Source organism: Theropithecus gelada, chromosome 7b, assembly GCF_003255815.1.
Source record: "Theropithecus gelada isolate Dixy chromosome 7b, Tgel_1.0, whole genome shotgun sequence".
NCBI classification, from domain to species: Eukaryota; Metazoa; Chordata; class Mammalia; order Primates; family Cercopithecidae; genus Theropithecus; species Theropithecus gelada.
The window spans coordinates 79,716,620-79,737,699 of record NC_037675.1 but is presented as its reverse complement, the minus strand read 5'-3'; the positions used below and the strand labels follow the sequence as shown (position 1 = coordinate 79,737,699).

General features: G+C 42.8%; 1 protein-coding gene across 16 annotated transcripts in view; it reads right to left on the bottom strand.

Moving 5' to 3' along the window:
- NRXN3 (neurexin 3) overlaps positions 1-21,080 on the bottom strand; it is a 1,630,631-nt gene that overhangs the window by 1,508,883 nt on the left and 100,668 nt on the right. Inside the window, exon 3 of one of the 16 annotated variants that reach the window (XM_025391721.1) lies at positions 5,639-5,654. The exons of the other annotated variants lie outside the window; for them this stretch is intronic. Coding sequence (XP_025247506.1) covers positions 5,639-5,654 — 16 coding nt within the window. The remainder of the gene's footprint in view (positions 1-5,638; positions 5,655-21,080) is intronic. 16 annotated transcript variants of the gene reach the window in all.

Below are 21,080 nucleotides of genomic sequence, written 5' to 3'. Positions count from 1 at the left end.
AAAAAAAAAAAAAAAAAAAAAAAGAAAGTACTAACATCAAACATGCCCTCCTTTCAGGATACATATGACATAGGTATCCATCTGCCACATGTATCCACCTGACATCAGATTATTTGAAAATGCCAGTGTCAATCCACATATAAAAATAAGTTCATCGGCCGGGCGCGGTGGCTCAAGCTTGTAATCCCAGCACTTTGGGAGGCCGAGACGGGCGGATCACGAGGTCGGGAGATCGAGACCATCCTGGCTAACACGGTGAAACCCCGTCTCTACTAAAAAATACAAAAAACTAGCCGGGCGAGGTGGCGGGCTCCTGTAGTCCCAGCTACTCCGGAGGCTGAGGCAGGAGAATGGCGTAAACCCGGGAGGCGGAGCTTGCAGTGAGCTGAGATCCGGCCACAGCACTCCAGCCTGGGCGACAGAGCCAGACTCCGTCTCAAAAAAAAAAAAAAAAAATAAGTTCATCTTAAAATTTTTATTTTTCATTGTAAAATAAGTGGAAGTTTTAGCACCTACGAACCCTGAAATGGGCATGCCTTGTTTTTGAGACTGTTGTTCAGCAAGTGCTTTGGACAGCAAGTTCTATTACTCTTGAAGTTTGAAGTCCATGATCTGCCTCCCAGCTGTGCATACAGTAAAATGGCAGATGTCACTCTGCCTAAACTCTCCCCCACTGTAGAATCCTACCTTACCTATCCCAAGGCCAGAGTTCTACTTCTTAACATGGGCTAGAAGCCCTGGTCTCTTTTCCAAGTAACACTACAAGTTATTAGTGAAGCTCTCTTTGATTTGCCCTAAGGCAAATCATAAAAGAAATAAAGGTCTATCTTATCCACTCAAGTATATACACATGCTAAAGATGGTGGTGACTGGCAGGCAGTATGACTGGTGACAAGGCCCCAGGGCTACAAGTTATGATATCCAGATGTGACCTGACTATCTCTTCAGTGAAGTCAACATAGTCCTTGTATTTCAGAAAAAATAAAGTGTTGTGGGAGAAGAGGCTCCTGAGAGCCTTAGCTTGAGTGGGCCACATGAGGGCTCCATAGAGGAAATCTTGGCAAGAATTTGAGAAGGGAGGTTCTCAAAAACAATAAGCATTTTATCTGATGAGTATTTTATCCTCCAGCAAAATCTTGAGGGCAGTTTAGGACAACACAGGATAAGAGAAGCCCTAGACGATTTCAGAATTGTATGCCCTTAATCAGGAGCCTTGAGAAGGTAAGTTCACAGTGGATACATGGAAGAGCAAGCCTCCCTGGGCACTCAGAGGGCAGAACACACAGCAGATTCTCCAGCCGTATAGCACCTAGTCATAGGCCGAATAGTAAATATCTGAGTGGAGCACTGCAATGGGTTTGGAAGTCAGCGCTGAGTTCAAGTTGAGGTTCTGACACTAACTGTATGAGTAATTTAATCAACCTGTATGTGCCTCAGTCTTATCATAACTAAAGTGGGGATAATAACAGCTACTTTGTGTCATCTTTATGATCATTTAATGAAACAGCAGCTATACCTGATAGAATCCAGGACTTGGCAAGTCATAGGTTCTCAATAAAAAGTTCTCTTCTTCACCATCATTATTCACTCTTTTTGCCCTTGCTTAGCCCATCTTTAAAAGGAAATAAATGAGGCATAGCTATCATTTGCCAAGTACTTAAGAGCTAGGCTTAGCAAGTGCTTATCTACATCAGAGGTTAGAGGAGTGCTTCATGGCGGGCCATGCAGAGTGGATGCTCATGCCCTGCAAGACTTTGCCAAGAAGTCACAGATGATGAGCAGTGAAAACAAAGCAACAAACCGGGCCAGGCTGGAGGAGGGGCAGGTAGGCAGCTGGCAGCCTGCAGTAGGAATGACCTTCTGGACTCACGGATTCCCTAAATGAGGTGGGTGAAGGGCAAAGAGGAAGACAGGAGGCCTGGCAGATTGACAAGAGGATCTTACTTCTTTGTCAACAAACAGGATTCACTTGGTGCAAATCATTGGCACCAATCTAACTTTTCTCATGCAATACCTATGGACTCAAGCCATGCCCAAGCAACCTGGCTCTCCACACCTTACGTTGTGCTACTCTGCTCTTGAAGAAACAACCGAAAGTCTTCCCTCAAAGTATTCCCCCACTACCACAATCCCTCATGTGAATATAGCATCTTTTCCTCATTTTAGAGGGTCTTATGAGCTGCTTACCAAGTCCAAAGTCGTGTGTACTGTTTCCTAGGGAAAACAGTGAGCTTTGATCTAACTGATAGCCATGAACTATATCCCTAAAACAAAACCAAAGTCTTACAGATTTATTCAATTTTTTTTATAAGCACACCAAAAGAGATAGGATAAGTTAATAATTATTGATATATCCTTCTCACCATGACTATACAACTCAAAATTATTTCCTTCTTAATAGATACGAAAAACATCCCTGTTAAGAATAGGTTGTGTTTGAAGTGTTCTGATTTAGGCCCTTTGGAAAAAGATGATGTAACTCCTTCTTGTTAAAAGGAGAGACATTAATTATTTAATTAAACAAATTATTGTTGACTTTTTAAAAACCAATAGGCAAATTTTTCACAAAGAACAAAATGTTAAGATATGCGTATCTCTAGTTCCCATGCCTGAATTTAAACTCACTGAAAACCTAACCCCAGTTGAAAAAAAAAAAATGTGTTTCAAAGGGAGGAATCTGAAAGAAGTTATGAGCAAGCAGAAACTACAGTTTCTTCTTATGATTTTCACTTAGCCTTTGAAAAGTACCTTGATGTGATTCCTATTATAATATAAATCCTAATAGCTTCACAAATAAAGGGAGCCATTTTAGGAAGTGGAGGTGAGAACTGTACCAAATCCATGAAGGATACTTTCAAAATACACAATAGATAATACACTATGCCATTTAATGAAGTATTGAAAAGGTTCAAATTATTCTTGACTTCACTACAGTTAATATAAATGTCCCGAGTCAATAAATCTTGGTATTGATTAATCTACACTCTCACCCAATTCAATTTTTTAAGACCCACTAGTTCCCACAGGCAGAAGGGGCAGATGTGACAATAGCTATTTACAAAATCAATATAGCACAAGAGATTTAGAGAAATTAACTACAGGAGAGATGACCCATTAAATCATCCATTTCATCCCCATCTCCCTCTTGGTCCCTTGCAGACTATTCTCTTTCAATATATTTGAGCCACTTTATCTAAGCAAGTTGTACAGGTCAACAGATACAGGGCTTGTTCCTTTTCCCAAGAAACTTAGTCCCATTCCCTCCTTCCCAATATGGAATCCCATGTCTTACTCTACATCAATGACTCTCAACTCCGGTAGCACTTTAGAATCATTCAGGACTCTTTTGATATATAACTATATCAGGACCCATGCCCAAAGATTTTTACTTCATTGATCTGGGGTGGGACCTGGATGCTACTGGTATTTCTTTCTTTGTAATAGTCAAGTGATCCTAAAGTGGTTAGTTCAGAAAGGGCTAAGATTCAGTGATAGTTATTCATTCTCCAGCTTTGAATGCTTTCTTACTGGGCATGTTAAAATTAACCTCAACACTACCAGGCTCTCTGTAATATCATAGATGATAATAAATCAGTGAATCCCAGCTGGCTAAGGAGCATCAGCTGAGAACCACTGGGGTGAGAAATCATCATCACTGTTGCGAGGATTTACCTCAGTGGATTGGAGCACCTGAGGAAAACAATGGTTGAGGTTTATGGCTTTAAACTCAGAGGGAAAAGACAACTTTCCCAAGTAACTGCATCAGGAGCAATTAACTACATGGAGAGCTGCCAAAAATAGAAACCCATCAGATTTGGAGTTCCTCTGCTGATCATCTTAACTTTAGCTTTGGATGGAAAGAAAATGTAAATGTAAATATATTTTAAAAAGCATACATATACAATCTAAAAGCTAACTTTTCTTGAACCCTTACTATGTACAGGCATTATTCTAAGGACCTTATGTGTATTAACTTACCCAAATCTAGCATAACCTCATGGGGTAGGTGCTATTATTATCCCATTGTGGAGATAAAGAAACTAGGCACCCAGGGCTACACAGGTAGTAAAGGGCAGAGCTGGAATTCCAACTTAGGCAGAGTGGCTCCAGAGTTCATGCTTTTAATCATTACTCTTAACAACCTATCAGTAGTGCCTAACTTAGACATAAAGTGAACACCTTATGTTAAAAACTAAAAGCAAGCCTTACAAGTGCTAGGGTGCAATTTATTCAATAAATATATATAAAGCAGTGGTCTCAAATATTTGTATGCACAAGACTCATTGGAAGAGATTTGTTTAAACAGTGAAAGGACCCGGTCCCCTAGACAGTCTAATTCAGTAGCCTGGATGGGGCCCATGAACTTGCATCTTTAACAAGATGGAAAAGTCATTTGACACTGTCAGATTCCCTAGACAAGCTCAGGCTGGGGTCTGAGATAAGGAATTTTCACAATCAGAACGGAACCAGAAGCCTTGAAGAAAGCCCTTTCAGGAAGTTGGGGTGTTGGGAGCTAAGCTGCAAAGAGTTAAGGAATGGTTATGAAGACATGGAGTTGGTGAGGGGCAGCTCCTCTTCCTAAAACTTCATTGGTGAAGGGTATAGTACTTTGAGAAAAGTTATTTTTAGGTGAGGGAAAAGTGCCAGAAGAAAAGGAGAGATTAAACATTCAAGAGAGACAGGGGGATATTGATGACAGAATAAGGTTCTGGAGAAGGCAGGAGGGTGCAGGGCAACCACAGCGAGTGCACCTGCCAACACCTCCACAGAAAGAGAGACCCGCCTAGATAGAGAGGCTCACACCAGGCCCTTGGCATTGTGTCTAGCAGTACAAGTGTGTACTTCTCAACCAGTACTTCAGAGCAAGGTTAAGAACTATCTTAGGAACAGTTTTTCAAACTCTCTTGAAAAGTAAGTACCTCTAGGTACAATATTATCAAGGCATCGTCCACACCCTCCTGGACTTTGCTTGATTGATATGTTGCTTCTATGAGGACCATCAGCTGGCGTGCAAGGAGTGTTTCTTATATGGGGATGTTATTCTAATACAGTAGCTCAACTCTAGCTGCAGAACAGTCTTCATAATGTACAGGACTCAGCACAAAGGGAAAATATGTAATCCTTTGTTGGAAAATTATGAAGAATTTTAAGAAGGCAATGGCAGAGCATTAAGCCAAATATGGGGCCCTTCTGAGCATGGGGCCCTCTGTGATTGCACAGTTGCTTATCCACAAAGCCTGCCCTGCCTGGCTGCACATTAGAATCACCTGGAGAGCCTTTGAGAATTCCAGTGCCCAGGCCACACCTGAGACCAATTAAAACCAGACTCTTTGGGGGGTGAGAACCACATATCAGAATTTTTTAAAGCTCCCCACTGATTCCAATGTGCAGCCAAGGTTGAGAACCACTGCATACTTGTCATAGAATCTGACTTAATATCAGCTTTGAAATCATTTTCTTTAAATAAGTTATATCTGGAAAAAAATACATAATGGCCCTACAAAATGGGCTGTAGACCCACTTACACAGTAATGAATTACATTTCTCCACCTACCTATTCCCATAAACTGGCTTATTAGTATAAAAGAAAAGAATGTAAATCTCTCCCTATAATAAATACATGTATTACCATACAAACCAAAAATAAGAGATGGCTTGAGCAATGGAGACCATGCTAAATTCCTGCAAGGCCCCTTCCTGAATTTTCTTGGCTCTACCAGATGCATTCTTCCAAGGTCTGGGCACTGGCCCAGAGCTTGTCAACCCTTCTGAATAATGTATGACACAAGGTCCTTCCAAACAACAGCGATCTTTGAACGGAATGCTCAGTTAAGGCAGGAGAATCTGACCGTCACCAAGACCAAAGCTTGAGATTTATCCCAAGAGACAGGATCAAATGAGGATGATCATCCAAGCATCATAGCTGGGCAGCAACCAGCTGTATGCATAGCTACCCAAACGTTCTTAGCCACAAATGCAGCCACTAAGATGAACTGACGTAGTAAAGAGAGGAGAAATGAGACATCTCCCCAGGAATCTTAGACTCAACATGCATTGGAGAAGCCAATGTCTTTTTAGTGTTCTTGAAGCAAGCAGTTATACCAGCCCTCTCAGAATAGCAGCAAGGACTAAAGTTATTAATTCTGATTCAATCAGCAATGGAGAGACAGGGAATGATTTGTAGGTAAATCTCATGGGTTAGAATTCTGGTTCCACAACTTAGTTGCCGTGTAACCACTCTGTGCCTCAGTTTCCCATCAGGAAAATGAAGCTAATAAAGTACCATGGAATTACCATGATGATTAAATGAGATAATCCACACATGGTGCTTACAACCATGCTTAGTACATGGTAAACACTCAGTAAATGTTAGCCTAGCTACTATCCTCATTACCACCATCCCCACAGCACTCCACAAAACACTTGTGACTTTCTCTCTCTCTTTTCCCAAAATGAAACCAAGGTTCAAAGAGCTTAAGCAATGGGCTCCAGGACCCAAAAACCAGTAAGAGTAGTGCCCAGGACTGGAACCCGTGTTTTCTGTCTTATATTCTCAACCCCCTCAACTCACCTGACTTGAGAACTGAGCAGAGACTCTCTCTCTCTCTGCAGCCTTTCTATGGGATGTATGAAATGTAGTGCAACCATACCTTGCTCTAAGTAAAGACTGAAGAAGATAATGTAGGATGCTGTCATATCATACATACTCAATCTAAGTTAGCTATTGCTATTATTATTGCTATTGTTAACACATAATTGATAAACTTCCAGAAAAATTGCATTTAAGATGACCATATTCACCATATCATAGATTCATGTGAAGAGCTGGCTATCTTAGTGAATCCAATGTTAAGCCCTTTGGTAAAAATAGAATTCTTCCTGGTGAAATGATTAAAATCACCTAGTTTAATTATTCCACACCTACACTGAGAGTCTTCTGTATTGGCTATGCCTAAAATAAGAGAAGCCATGCTTCCAAGCTGTCATGGGCGAGGGACAGGGCAAAGGTATGATTTTAGAAAAAAGTCCAACTTCAGAAACCTACAGTCCCACAGTCAGAAATTCACCAGTAGGGAAACAAAGCCTAAAAAGAAAAGGGACCATGTCTTTTTAAGATCCCTTGATATGTTTAGCTCTGTGTCCCCACCCAAATCTCATCTTGAATTGTAACTCCCACAATTCCCACATGTGGTGGGAGGAACCTGGTGGGAGGTGATTGAGTTATGAGGACAGGCCTTTCCTGCGCTGTCCTCATGATAGTGAATGAGTTTCTTGAGATCCGATGGTTTCAAAATAAAAAGGGAGTTTGCCTGCACAAGCTCTCTCTCTTTGCCTGCTGCCATCCACATAAGATGCAGCTTGCTCCTCCTTGTCTTCTGCCATGATTGTGAGGCTTCCCCAGCCACATGGAACCATAAGTTCCCCATTAAATCTTTTTCCTTTGTAAACTGCCCAGTCTCAGGTATGTCTTTATCAGCAGCATGAAAACTGACTAATATACCCCTCTCTTCAAGGGGGATGACAGCCCAACATGTCAAACCCAACTCACCTTCTATTGTCGATTTTCATATTGACACAGCTCTAGGCCCTTGGTGAGGGCCCAGAGACACCCATGTCAGGGTTGTTCCCCTGCCATACAGGGAAAACTTCCTGACCAATCAAATGACATTAAGTCACTGCATTTATTTTTTCATCCAAGTGAGTGTCTCTTCAAGAAAGACACCTGCCCTATGGCACCAATTTCCCTCTTTTGCTGAGTAGTCCAGAAAAAAATAAAATAAAAACTTAGAAACAACAATGAATTTGTGACAATTATACTGGCATATAATGAAAGCCACAAATACATAATTACTATGTCCCATTTGGTACAATACACTCGAGTTGCCAAAAACTGCCCACTCTGATAGCAGTTGCCCTTACACAGGCCCTGGGTTCTGCAGCTGCATCTCAATGAGCCGAAGTCGGCTGCCTGGAATGGTTTCCCTGGTAACGGGGTTCTGGCTGAGAGGGACATTGATTACCCCGAGGAATGAGTTTCCACTTGGAGGGAGACTGGGTGAATGCAAAAGCAGAGAATTCAAAGGTGGAAGCAGGGGTTAAAGGGGTATGGGAGTCACTGAAGACCTGGGAGGAGCCCCAGGTTTGATCCTTTCTAGGATTGAGGAAAGTAACATATATTTGGTTCTTTGTGGATGTTTGAGGTGAGTCATAGAATTGAAATATCTTATATCTATTCCTGACTTCTCCATATTCCTCATCAGGAGAAAAAGGGCAAGTTGAACTGGTTGTCAAGAGGCTTGGATTCTAGTCCCATCTCTCTTATTAACTCACTGGATTACCCTGGATAAATCATATCTAGGTAATATCCAGAAAGCTCAGATCCAAAGATTTTTTAAGGCTCGTAAGATCATCTGAGAAGAGAGAGGGCCAACCCAGCCCATGAAGGCAATGTGGGTGAGAATTTCTGTGTCAACAATTGTCCTTTCCCTTTGCAATCACATTTGTAAAATTCTCCTCTCTCATCAAACGTTCTCTAGAACAAAGTTAAGATTCTTCACCACCTGTTTCTGAGGCTGCCTTTGAGGGAAAGTTTAAGGTTGCCCTCAGACTTAGCCAACTTCCACCACAAATGGAACAAACCTGAATGCTACAATGAATGAAGGAGCTCAACTGTTGCCTAGAGCTGGAAGCAGCTGTAGTTAGCCCTTTTCCTATTATGGTTATAGGATTATCTGAATGCCTTACCTCTCCTTACCAATCACGCATTAAAGATTGATGAATGATGTATCCATGAAATCTCAGAAAAGGAGAAAAGGAAAAGCATTCTAGGTAGATGGAACAGCGTTTGTAAAGGCTCTGTCAGCAGGGCGTGGTGGCTCATGCTTGTAATCCCGGCACTTTGGGAGGCCAAGCTGGGTGGATCACTTGAGGCCAGGAGTTCAAGACCAGCATGGTCAACATGGCAAAACCCTGTCTCTACTAAAAAATACAAAAATTAGCTAGGCATAGTGGTATATGCCTGTAATCCCAGCTACTTGGGAGGCTGAGGTGGGAAGATCACTTGAACCCAGTTTGAGACAGAGGTTGCAGTGAGCCAAGATTGTGCCACTGCACTCCAGCCTGGGTAACAGAGTGCGACTCTGTCTCAGAAGAAAAACACAAAAACAAAAAAGACTCTATGACTGAAAGAAATGGGTTCATATGAGACCGGATTTTTTTAAAAATCAATATGGTTAGAGCCTATTGCACCTGCCTATCTTGTTCTCCCATCTCTCACTGTGCTCCCTCAAAGGGAGAGATGAGGGAACAAGATAGGCAGCCTTATATGGTTTTGTTTTCATCCTAAGAGTCTGGGAAACTTTGGCAGGGGAGAAAGGTGGATATAACATGAAAAGATTTTATTTTGAAAACATGAATTTAGTTAAGGACGTGAGGAAACCAATCAGGAGTCTATGGCTGTGATCCAGGCAAATAGATAATGTCGGCTTAATGGATAATTTTCAAAAGGTGGGGAGGGTTCACACGTACACAGTGGCTGCAGCCTCTTTCTTCTTACCTGGTTCAAGGTAGGGTCTCCTTGTTTCTCTGCCTCACCTTGTTCGGTGTCACTCCCTGGGACTTGTGTGCTGACCACTCAGGTCTCAACCTGGAGAGTAGATTCCCTCTGTCCCTTGGTACCACCGCCTCTGTTTTCTTACTTTACACCGATGTCTTACTCAATTAAAAGTCTTGTCCCTGCAGAGATTTTCTAGTCCTTGTTCCTTCAGAGAGCACATAAACCTTCTTACTGGTTGTTGAATTTTTATTCCGTAACAGTCACTTGCAATAGAGAGAGAATGTTGAGCAAACACACATCTTTCAGGCATGGTAAGACACTGGATGCCAAAAGGTGATGTAAGCTCTTCTAGAAACAGGGAAACCTAGTCCTAGAACCTTTCATGTATCCAAAAGTACTCGAACAGCTGAGGGACAATTCTTTAGAAAATTACCCCAACGATCATTCAAGATTGTACCTGTCTTAGGACTGAGTACTAACCATTCAGCTGCACAAGGAGCAGAAAGAGGCAGTGAGAATTTGGCATCTCATCTCTCAAAGATGAATGATTTGGTTTCAGTAGACTGGGGGTAACTAGATGGGAGAAGCTGGGACAACAGTCCGGGGCAAATGTCTGCTCTAAATTTCACAGGGAAAGGAAGTGTGGCAACGACACATTCTCTCATACTTCTCTCATCAAGAGACAGGGTCTATGTCCTCTGGATCCTATGGCTGCCTTGGGTCCTATGGCTGCTTTGACCAGTGGAATACAATGGATGTGATACTGTGCCATTTTCTCTTCCAAACTCCAGATGTCTACAGAGGCTTCCTCCTTTTGAAGATACAGAGATAAGTAAGTTAGATGATCATTCGTATTTCAAATGGATACTTCCTATTTCAAACAGATTTTCATTAATAGTAGCTTTCCTTTTGGGAAAATCTATTAGATGGCAACAAAAGAACCTAAAGCTACAGTGTGAACAGTCACTTACAAGTAAATATCAATCAGAAATGAAGCTAGAAGACTTTTGAAATAATAGTGCAGGTCAATGAGAAAAAAAAGGACTTCATTTTTAAAGGTCTGGTTTATGAATGGCCTTTTTAAGGAATATAATAATAAACTGAAGTCTGCCTTCATAAACTACACAGTGCACTCTGTCTGCCTTTTTCTATGAGGAACCAGAAGCTCAGGACTGTAGGTTTATTTTATCCCCTTACGAAGTTCAATCTGTACCTCCCCTGAGGCTCATCTCCGAGGATATAGAAATTGCCTATTTCCAGGTACAAACATCTCTGGAATTGCTGTCTCTCCCTTAGTCCCAAATGCCTAGACTTCTTTATCCTTTTCAGGCCACTAGAGGAAGGGATATACATTTAAAATGTTTGCAGATTTTTTTTTCTTCAAAATTGTTTTTTCTTAGGGTCTAAATGTTTGTGTTCCCCCAAAATTTATGTGTTGGAACCTGATCACCAATGTGACCTCAGCCTTTGGAGGTAGTTAGATCATGAGGGTAATACCCTCATGAATGGGACTAACACCCTTATAAAAGAGGCCCCAGAGAGCTGCCTTGCCCCTTCCACCATGTGAGGACACAGCAAGAAAAATGCTATGAACCAGAAAGCAGGCCCTCACCAGACACAGAATCTGCTGGTGCCTTGATCTTGGACTTTCCAGCCTCCAGAACTGCGATGAATACATTTCTGTCATTTACAAGCCACTCAGTCTATGGTATTTTGCCATAGTAGCTCAAATGGACTGAGACAATCCAGTCAAAGAGAGCAGTGCAGTGAAGAGTGAACGTGTGTGGGAAACGGAGACCTGGGGTCTTGTGCTTTCCCAGCCTTTCCTTGGCATTATAAACTGCACTAGCTATTCAGCCTCTCTCAAGTCCAGTTTCCTCATCCATAACAATAAAAATCCATGTTGGACAAGATCATTTGGCATGTCCTTCCAGTCCTAAGAATCTAGAATTTTACACCTTTTGCAGGGAATGTGATCGATCCTTACTCCCTGCTCATGATCTTAAGGAAGAGTCAGAAATCCCCAACCCAATTCCATCCTCCTTTCAATGGCTGAAGCTCTTGGATCACTGTGTTGACAGGAGCAGATTGCATATGCAGATTTGAGGGGAGCAAAACAGCTTCTCTCCCCAAGTTAGAGAAAGATGAAGCCTGACTTCTGTGGCTTTGCAGAGCCTTCCTGATGACAGCAAGCCCCCGAAGGGCCTGCCCAGCTGACAGCCGTGCTCTCTGCTTACATCTAGGTCTCAGGTGCCACAAAGCTTGCAACCACTGAGATGTTTTCCCCTTATGTCCTCATTCAGTCTCTCAGTTAAATGCAAATCTCTCTTATCTCAAAGCGATTTCTGAGATGGCAGAAAATCCAGGGAGTTGCTTTTTGTGCCCTGATGTCCACACAAAGCCTGTTGACAGTGCAGAGGGTAAATCCCTCTGATAAGGAGCCCAGCCAGGAGACCAGGTTTCTTCAACCAGGGGTCATGGTGGGCTCAGACTCAACTACAGCTATCTAGAGTTACTAGGAGAAGGTCACCAATGGTGCTACATGGGCATGCGGGCAGGGTAAAGTGTTGGCTTCTTTGCAGTGTTTACCCAGTGGAAACACACAGAGCAAGAGAAAGGAAAGAGGCCTTCCAGAGATAAGGACATATAGAGGAGCTTTGTACATAATGAAAAGAGCACTGTAAGTTAGTGAGCAAGGGATGGACTATTCAACAAATGCTGTGGGGTAATTGGCTTTTAAAGAAAATAAATAAGAGAATCATATTCCCTACCTCTTGCACCACACACAAAAATATATTCTGCTGCACTAGAGGCCTAATGGTCAGAAGAAAAGCTTTAAGACTATTAGAAGAAAATACAAGGCAAAATGCCTACTATCTTTTTTTCGTTTCTTTTCTTTCTTTTCTTTCAAGACAGAATCTCATTCTGTTGCCAAGGCTGGAGTGCAGTGGTGCAATCTCAGCTTACTGCAATCTCTGCCTCCCGATTCAAGCAAATTATCTTGCCTCAGCCTTCCAAATAGCCAGTACTACAGGTGCTCGACACCACGCCTGGCTAATTTTTGTATGGCAATGCCTACTATGTTTATGACACTGAAATAGGAGATTTTTTTAATAAGGCATAAAAAATACAACCTATGGAGAGCCAAATTAATAAATTTGCCAACATCAAAATGTTAAAACCTCTTTTTGGCCAAAAAAAAAAAATACCAAAAAGTTACATGACAAGAGATACACTGGGAAAGATATTATATAATCCTTTCCAGTGAAAGGATTGGTTATCCAGAATAATAAAGAATTCCAACAAATCTAGGAAAAATTAATAATGACAACCCAAGAGAAAAATGAGCAAAGCATATGAACAAATAACTCACAGAAAAGGGAATGTCAAGACCAATACCCAGACAAAAAGTTGCTCTTTCTGTCTGGTAATCAAGGAAAAGCAAAGAAAAATCACCCACATCAGAGTGGCAAAATTTATAAGGCCCATAATAGCAAGCGTTGGAGAAGACACGGACAAAGAGAATGTCTACTATTGGCGGGAATTTTAGTTGATACAATCACTTCAGAAAGTCTTCAGCAGTATGTAATAAATTTGAAAATATGTATTCCTTAAGACTAAAAATTCCATTTCTAGTAATATATCCTAGAAAGGTCCTCATTCATGTATGCAAAAAATATTCACAGTAACTGAAATGTTTGCAAAAGTTAGTAACTGTAAACAATCTAAATGTCTACTACTAGAAGAAAGGAATGTAGTATATTTATTGATAGAACCCTATACAGCAGGCAAAAATAGAAGCCCTAGAGCTAAACGTATCAACACTATGTAGAACAATTTGGAGAAAACTATAGAAACCATTTCTGTGAGTACTATATGTTTATGAACACTTAAGTATGAGACTAACATAGGAAAGTTTGGACTACAGTGATAAATGCCAATTCTTGGCAAAGGTTGCCTCTGGCAATGGAGTAGTGGATGGAACTAAGTGGAGAGACTTTATCTGTAACTTTTTAATTTTTATAATAAAAATAGATCTGAAGTACGTAAGATACACCGTAAATATTTGTTCATTCTGGGTAATGGGTTTTTAGGAGTTTGTATTATTCTCCAGATTTTTCTATTTTAATTTTTTCAGAAGCAAGGGATGAAAAGCATATAAATGCTCTCACATTGTATATAAACTCTCACACTCTAAATATGTCTACACTGTTCCCTACATCTCACTGCCTGAGCTCAGACTTTCATCCCTTCTCATACAGGTCGTTAATAATCTCCCTGCCTCCTCTTTCCACCTCTACAGTGTTACCAGGGTGATTTTTCTGAAACATAAATCTTTTAAAAATTGTCGAACAAAATGCAAATCTAACTCTCTTAATATAGACCCTTCACCCTTGGAATAAAATCCTAGCTTCTTTAATGGTAGACAAAACCTTCCATAATCCAGCTTCTGCTTCCCTCTTTGGCCCCAAATGCCAGTCCTTGCCTCTCTCCCACACACACCCTGCTCTGGCCACATTTGCTGCCCCAAAGCCCCAACTCCTACATGCTTTTGTGGGGGCACTTTTTCTCCCCTTATATATCCCCTCACTATTTGTCCTTTGGCACTGGGCTCAGCAACCTTTCCCTGGTCACCCTAGCCTGCATTCGGGGGCCCCTTTTCCAGCCTCCCAGAGAATCCTGTTCTAACAATTTTTTGTTTGTATGTTTGTTTGTTTGAGATGGAGTTTTGCTCTTGTTGTCCAGGATGGAGTGCAATGGCGTGACCTCGGCTCACTGCAACCTCCGCCTTCCTGGTTCAAGCAATTCTCCTGCCTCATCCTCCGGAGTAGCTGGGATTACAGGCACATACCACCATGCTCAGCTAATTTTTTGAATTTTTAGTAGAGACAGGGTTTCACCATGTTAGCCAGGCTGGTCTCGAACTCCTGACATCAGGTGATCCACCGCCTCAGCTTCCCAAACTGCTGGGATTACAGGCATAAGCTACCGTGCCCCGCCCCTCTTCTAACAATTTCAATAGTTACCATACCACACTCTAACTGCCTTCTCCCCAGGGAGATTTGGAGCTTCAAGTTGGCAGGGCCTAGGTGTCCTAAAGCTCTTTCCCCATGCCATAATTAGTGCTCAGTAAATTTTGTTCAATTAATAAATTAAAATATGCATGCACATACGAAACACCCACTGAGCACACAGTAGCACCCTGAGTTGTGTTATTCATTCATTTGACAATGACCAGGAATAATACTGATAACAAAGGCTACCTTATATTGAGTGTCTATGAAGCACTTGCTAGTCCTTGAAGGGGAATGCAAAGCAAGGATGGGACATATCTCTTGTCTTCAAGGAGCTTACAGTCTTGTTGGAGAAATAATACTGAGACATGAAACAACTGAAAGCCTATAACTGGACCACATGTAACTGAAAGCTAAAATGAGTGACACACAATCCAGATTTCTCTTAAAGCATTCAGATGGAGAGCTACTTTAAAATGAACACGTAGGAGAAATTGGGGAAAAAGATAAATGGGGACTCGGAAAGGAAGAAAGGGCTCCAAAATTGCTGACACTCATTCCAAATTTCCCAGCTAATATCCTGATGGGAACAGGCATTGAAGGCTGGAGCAGGTCCAAATCAGGTTAGGCCTCCCCCATGAATGACTGCCTGTCAGAATGCCCTGTATCCCCAGGATTCATAAGTTAGGGAGAAAAAGGGGTGATACTGGCTGGCAACTTGGCCAGACAGTCCCAGTCTTGCCCCTGCACCAGGGCTCTGCTGTTCGAATCAATATTCGTTAGCAGGCACAATGAGCTCATTTCACGCATGTTCTAATTAGACAATGGAGATTATTACAAAACACCTGCAATGTTTGTAATCGTTTAAAATAATGAGAATCAATATTAGCTTCTAAAGGCACCATATGGTAAATGCTCATTCCAGGCATGTGGTCCCTGATAGGCTCTCAATGCTTCAAAACTGATCAGTAACAATTTTTAATTTACAGAAAGTTGCTCTTGGTTAATGAATTGGCTGCCTGTGTGCCCTCTGCACAGTGACCACCTTTACATGATCGTTTAATTGTAACATGACCTCAGTGCCCATTGGAGCACTTGAGGTCTGCCACAAGGGACAGCCTCTGGAGTCAAGCACCTGTAAATATCCTACCCTCACCAGCTACTTCTCAGGGGTCTGACCTCTAAGCCCCTAAAGTCGTGGTGCTCCAGTCACTCACAGAGCTCATGAAAACACAGAGAAGCGGATTCCACCCCCCGACTTTCTAATTCAACAGGTCTGGGGTACTGGCCTGAGATTCTGCATTTCCAGTAGGTTCCCAAGTGATAACAGATGCTTTTGGTCTGGGGACCACATTTTAAGAAGCACTGCCCCAAAGAATGATACCCAGTCTTACACTCCAAGCTAACACTTTCCTCATCCCCAAGAACCATATGGGGGAAGAGTGAAGATTAAGAAAAAGATGTTCCTTTCTCCCATGCTTCCTGAGCAAACTTTATAGGCCACACCTAGAGAGATGGGCAGTGAACTTCATGTTTCGTGTGTTCAGCTGAATGCTGTGTTAGGCATTTCCACATCTTAGAAATCCTTATCGCAAGCCCTTGAAAGAGTAAATTAAAGTACAGACTTGTCCAGTGTCAACTGGCCAACAAATGGAGGGGTCAGATTCAAATAGGGGAGGCTTTTGTCCCCAAGTTTTATGCTTCTCAACTTAGAATGTGTATAGGAATCCCCTGGGAATCTTGTTAACCATAGCCTCTGAACTCATAGGTGTAGGCTGAGCCAAGAATTAGCATTTCCAAGCTGTTTCCAGGTGACGGTAATGAATAGTTCTGTATCCAAGAAAACACAGAGGAACCGGCGTGGTGAAAAACATGAGGTCTGATGCCAAGCACACCTGGGATCAACTGACTTCCAACATGTTTCAGAGTGATTCCGTTAGCCTCTCAGAACATCGGTTTCCTCATCTACAAAATGGGAATACCTACTCCATATACTTAAGAGCTAAATAAGATAATATATGGAAACTACATAGCACCCTAGTACCCTCTCGCCCCTCTACAAACCCTTCTGCAACAACTCCATACTTCTTTGTATTTCCCTTCTCTCACTTCCTATTATCCAACCTTTTGGGCCAGGGAGGTTGGGCAATTTTATCTCCCTTTCAAAGGCGAGGAAATCACGAGCTTCTGATATACTAAGTACACAGCCAGCCTGCAGCAGCTCTCAAAATACAACCAAGGACTCCTGATTCCAAGCTGAATGCTGTTCCCAGCATCGCAGAGACTAAGGCCTCAAGAGGCTCTAGTTTGGTGGTGAAGATAATAAATAATCAGAGAGTTGTGGCACAACAGGGTCAGGTCTGTTGGAGGACAATCGAGCTCTGTGGGAGTCCTCAAGCAGGGATGCATGTGTTGTATTCCACCTTACCTTTTGCTCTCTGGAAATGGGAATATGGGTAGGGGAATGAAGAGGAAATTTCAGCATGGCAACAGCTTAGAAAGTATACATTGTCAAGTCTCTATTTGGAGCTCTATTCTCATCCAGGGAGTGACTTGGTAAAACACTCCTTGGGATAACATACAGGACACATCTTAGCCCCAGGCAGTATGCCTGGAGAAATGTACACCATCAAAAGAAGAAAAACAGATAACACCGAAAAATCATAGGTAAGATTTATAGCAAAGTTTGCTCACGAGCAGGTAAATTCACTATGCTCCCTGAGCGCTTTCTTTTTCTTCCTCCTTTGATGTTTTAAAATACATAAGACTGTTGTTTTAAATCGTCCCCATAAAACATTGCCTGCTACAGAAGCTGCAATCAGGGATTCTCCCAGCATCCACATTTGTCGCCAGGACTGTAATTCACGGCAATTCATAAACTTTTTCAAAATGCTGTGAACGTAACTTCAGGGGGTTAATAAAACAGTTTTCCACTCCTCTACTTCTTTCCATTGATAACTTATTCAAATTGTAATTGCCTGTAATGTGCACCCTCTATCACATTACTACTCACGCCCCATGCAGTCTCCCACACCATCCATCACCCTGGGCTGTCAGCAAAGTCCTCATTCCTTCCCTGCACACAAAAACATGACTGCTTCTCTTTCCACATTTAGTGGACAAGCCTCTGCCCACATGCCACCTGCTCCTGTTCCCTCCCACTGTGCTCCCAGGTAGAGATTTTCATTGTCTTTGCTCATTTGGAGGCAGGCATTTAGTCTCAGAGCTGTCGGAGTCTCAACCACATGTCCTGTGGCATGGTGGGTTAGGTGGTCTGGGCAGTTATCTGAGCAGGTGCAGACAGTGCAGTAACAGTGCAAGGCTCCCCTGGGTAAGGTGGGGTGTTAGAAGGATCACAGATTGAGAAGTCAGAAGAGCTCATCTCACCCCAGTTGTATTATCTGTGTGAATGTGAGTAAGCCATTTAACTTCCCTGATCCTGTTTCCTCACCCAGAAAACAGGGGCCCTAATACCTGCCCCCTATTCCACAGGGCCACTGCAACTGTTACAAGGAGTCAATGAGATTATTTCTGAGGCTGACTTGATTCACACAGAGCCTGACATTTTCCTCCAATTTTTCCCCAGTGGAAATAGCAAATGATTATGTGAGTTACTGAGGCCGACCAGGAGACCAGGTGGGGAGGAGGTCATAAGGGTGGGGCCTCTTTTAGGAGCAAATACAAAGGACATGAGAGTTAGGCCAACCTTCTGGAGTTGGGAAGATGGACATCTGATTCCAGTTAACCCAGGATGGACAAGAGTTGCAGTCAAGACTGTAGTCAGAGATCAGCCAGAGGTTGTGGGGCCTTCTGGTTGCTGGGGAAATTGTGCATCAGAAGATGCCTGCTTTTCCCCATCACCCGTGCTTCAGGTCTCAACAGAGCATCAGCAGTTTCAGATCTTTGTTGCTGAGCCAGCACCCATGGGCTTTCCCTCTCCTGAGCATCTCCTCTCAGCTTCCCAGGTGTCCCAAAGCCTGGAGTCACAGCCTTTAATGGCCTTCCCATTTGAAAACAACCCCATCTTCTCAGAAGTCCCTGACACATCTGCCCCAGGCCCTTCAGAGCTAGAGTAGGCACAACACTCAGGGCCTGTCCCCAGGGACCTGACACCACAGAAAAGCAGCATCTTTGCTCCCTCTGGTTCCTTCAAGTCTCAGCTTCCCTCGATCTTATCAACATTTTTTTGCAACAAGTGGCAGCAGTAGGTTTGCCCATCAGGTGCCTGAATGTAACCAGGAAGAAGAGAGGAAATCTCAGAAATTACCAGGAGACTTACTTCCCAGATCCCTCATCATCCCAAAATGGGTTCCTCTTTATAACCCATAAGGGAAACCAATTGGTTTGCTATATCCATTGAGACTGAGAAGTGGTAATAAAAGACAGAGGGAAGAGAGAAAGGAAATCTCTTCCTAAGTCCCACAGTTAAGCCCCTGCCCCTTTGCCTGAGTCTCTGGAAGCCCCCAAGTCCCTTGGGAAGAGGCAGGTGTAGGAAAATGCTCTTTTCTGCAGCTGCTACCACTTAACACAAATCATTTATTTTATCTTCTTAGCAAGTGCAAAGTGTATCCAATCCCACCGACTGCTGTTTCAAAAATCTTAAGACTTAGAATTCCCTGGTAGGACTTCCTCCTGAACAAGATTGCCTTCCTTCTGCGATTTACATTAGCAGGGAGTCTGTTATTAGCTTGATATTTTATCTCTGACACTGCAAGAAATATTGCTGCCATAAACCCTGGTGCCCTTAGTAAAAGCTGAACTACTTGGCAAAAGCTAATAAAGCAAGGAACAGTGAAAGCAATCGGCTATGAATACCTAAGCAGCAAATATAACAGCTGCCCCCCAAGTATGGGGCACAGGCATGGACCCAAACACAGGCACACATACGTACACACGCACATGCGCACAGGCATGCCCTCCCTTATCCCATTCCCTAGACATCTCACAATTCCCTTTTCTCCTGACTTACCTGATTCATACCCTCCCAACACAATTCTCTACAGTACAAGGGTCTCACTTGGTTTATTCCTAAGAACTGGTGGAACCAGGCTTTCTAAATCATGCCAAAGTTGTTAATGCAGTGACTCTCACAATTTCAAAGGCCTAGGAAACAACTGGGGAGCTTGCCAAGGATTCAAATTTCCAGCCCCAACCCCCTTTCAAAGAATCTGAGAGTTGAGATGGGGTCTAGGTACTGGCATTTGTAACAAGCACTCCCAGGAGGTCCAAAAAACCATACTGCAATGAACGCTATATTAGCAGGTGCACAGTGAACAGGATGATAAGCAATGTCGTGTCCATGCACCACCATTCAGAGTAAAGTGGACTTCAGAACAAGGCCAGGTAGAATCAGTGCTCATTTCAGATTTGGTTATCAAAGTGCCCCCAAAAGGTCTCAAGCAAAAGCAGCCACGTCAGAGCAGCAGCTCCCCAATCCTGAATGCCGGTGGCAGCCCAGCTCTCTGTGTATGTGCCTCACGTGCAGGAGGAAGGGAGGACGCCTGCTCAGCTGTATTAATGAGCATGTGTTGTGAGTCACTGGACATGCCCAGAGGAATTTTAATGAAGTCAGCATCTCTTTCTCTGGTTTTGGCTACCTGTTTAGGAAACTTTGTCATGTGAGAGAATCCTAAATGCAGTTGCTGGAGGTATATGCTGACTGCTTTATTTGTAGGCCCTCATTGGTTGAGAGACTCCAATATGCCCTGTGGTAGGAATGTTGGATGTTGTTCCAAGGATAAGTCTTGTCCACCAGCTGCTTAAATTCTGGTGCCGAACCATGAAGAGGACAAACCCACATGTGTGTGCACTTTTAACAAGTGCTTTTTTGCCAAGTGATAAAGCCAGAAGTAGAAAGGTGGGCTTCATTCTGAGGGCTAGCAAGCCTGCTTGGAGCCAAAGACATGCTGTGCTTCTCAACCCTGGATATCTAGTGGAATCATCAAGAAACTTAAAAATAACAATAGCCACAATAGCCACCCACCGTAGACATTGCAACCCAGTGGGATGAGGCCAGGCACAGGTACTGTTTTAGGGTTCCTCAGATGATTCTAATGTGCAGCAAGCATCAAGCATCACTGCCTAATAGAACTGCCAGGGAGCTTAAAGCCATGTGTTCAACCTTCATTGCAACTGAATCTCCTGGGGAGCTTTACAATATATTGATGCTGGGGTCCCATGCCCAGAGATTCTGATTAATTGGTTGTGAGACTTTTAAAGTCTCCCTAGGTGATTGCAATGTGCAGCCAAGGTGGAGAACGGTGGGCTGGAGGAGGTTTTGTGCTGGCAGCTGCGTGACCTTTCTCTCTGGTTTTAACCAGAGTGATCTAGAGGAAGCACCAGATTTTTAATTGAGACTGAATTTAAGCCTTAGCTTTGTCACACACACTTGCAGTGGCAACTCAGGCAAGTCATTAACACTCTGAACCTTAGAGCTCCCTAAAACTCTATTTCACAGAACTGGTGTAAGAATTAAATAAAATCATTTCAAAGTACTGTAAAGATAGTGG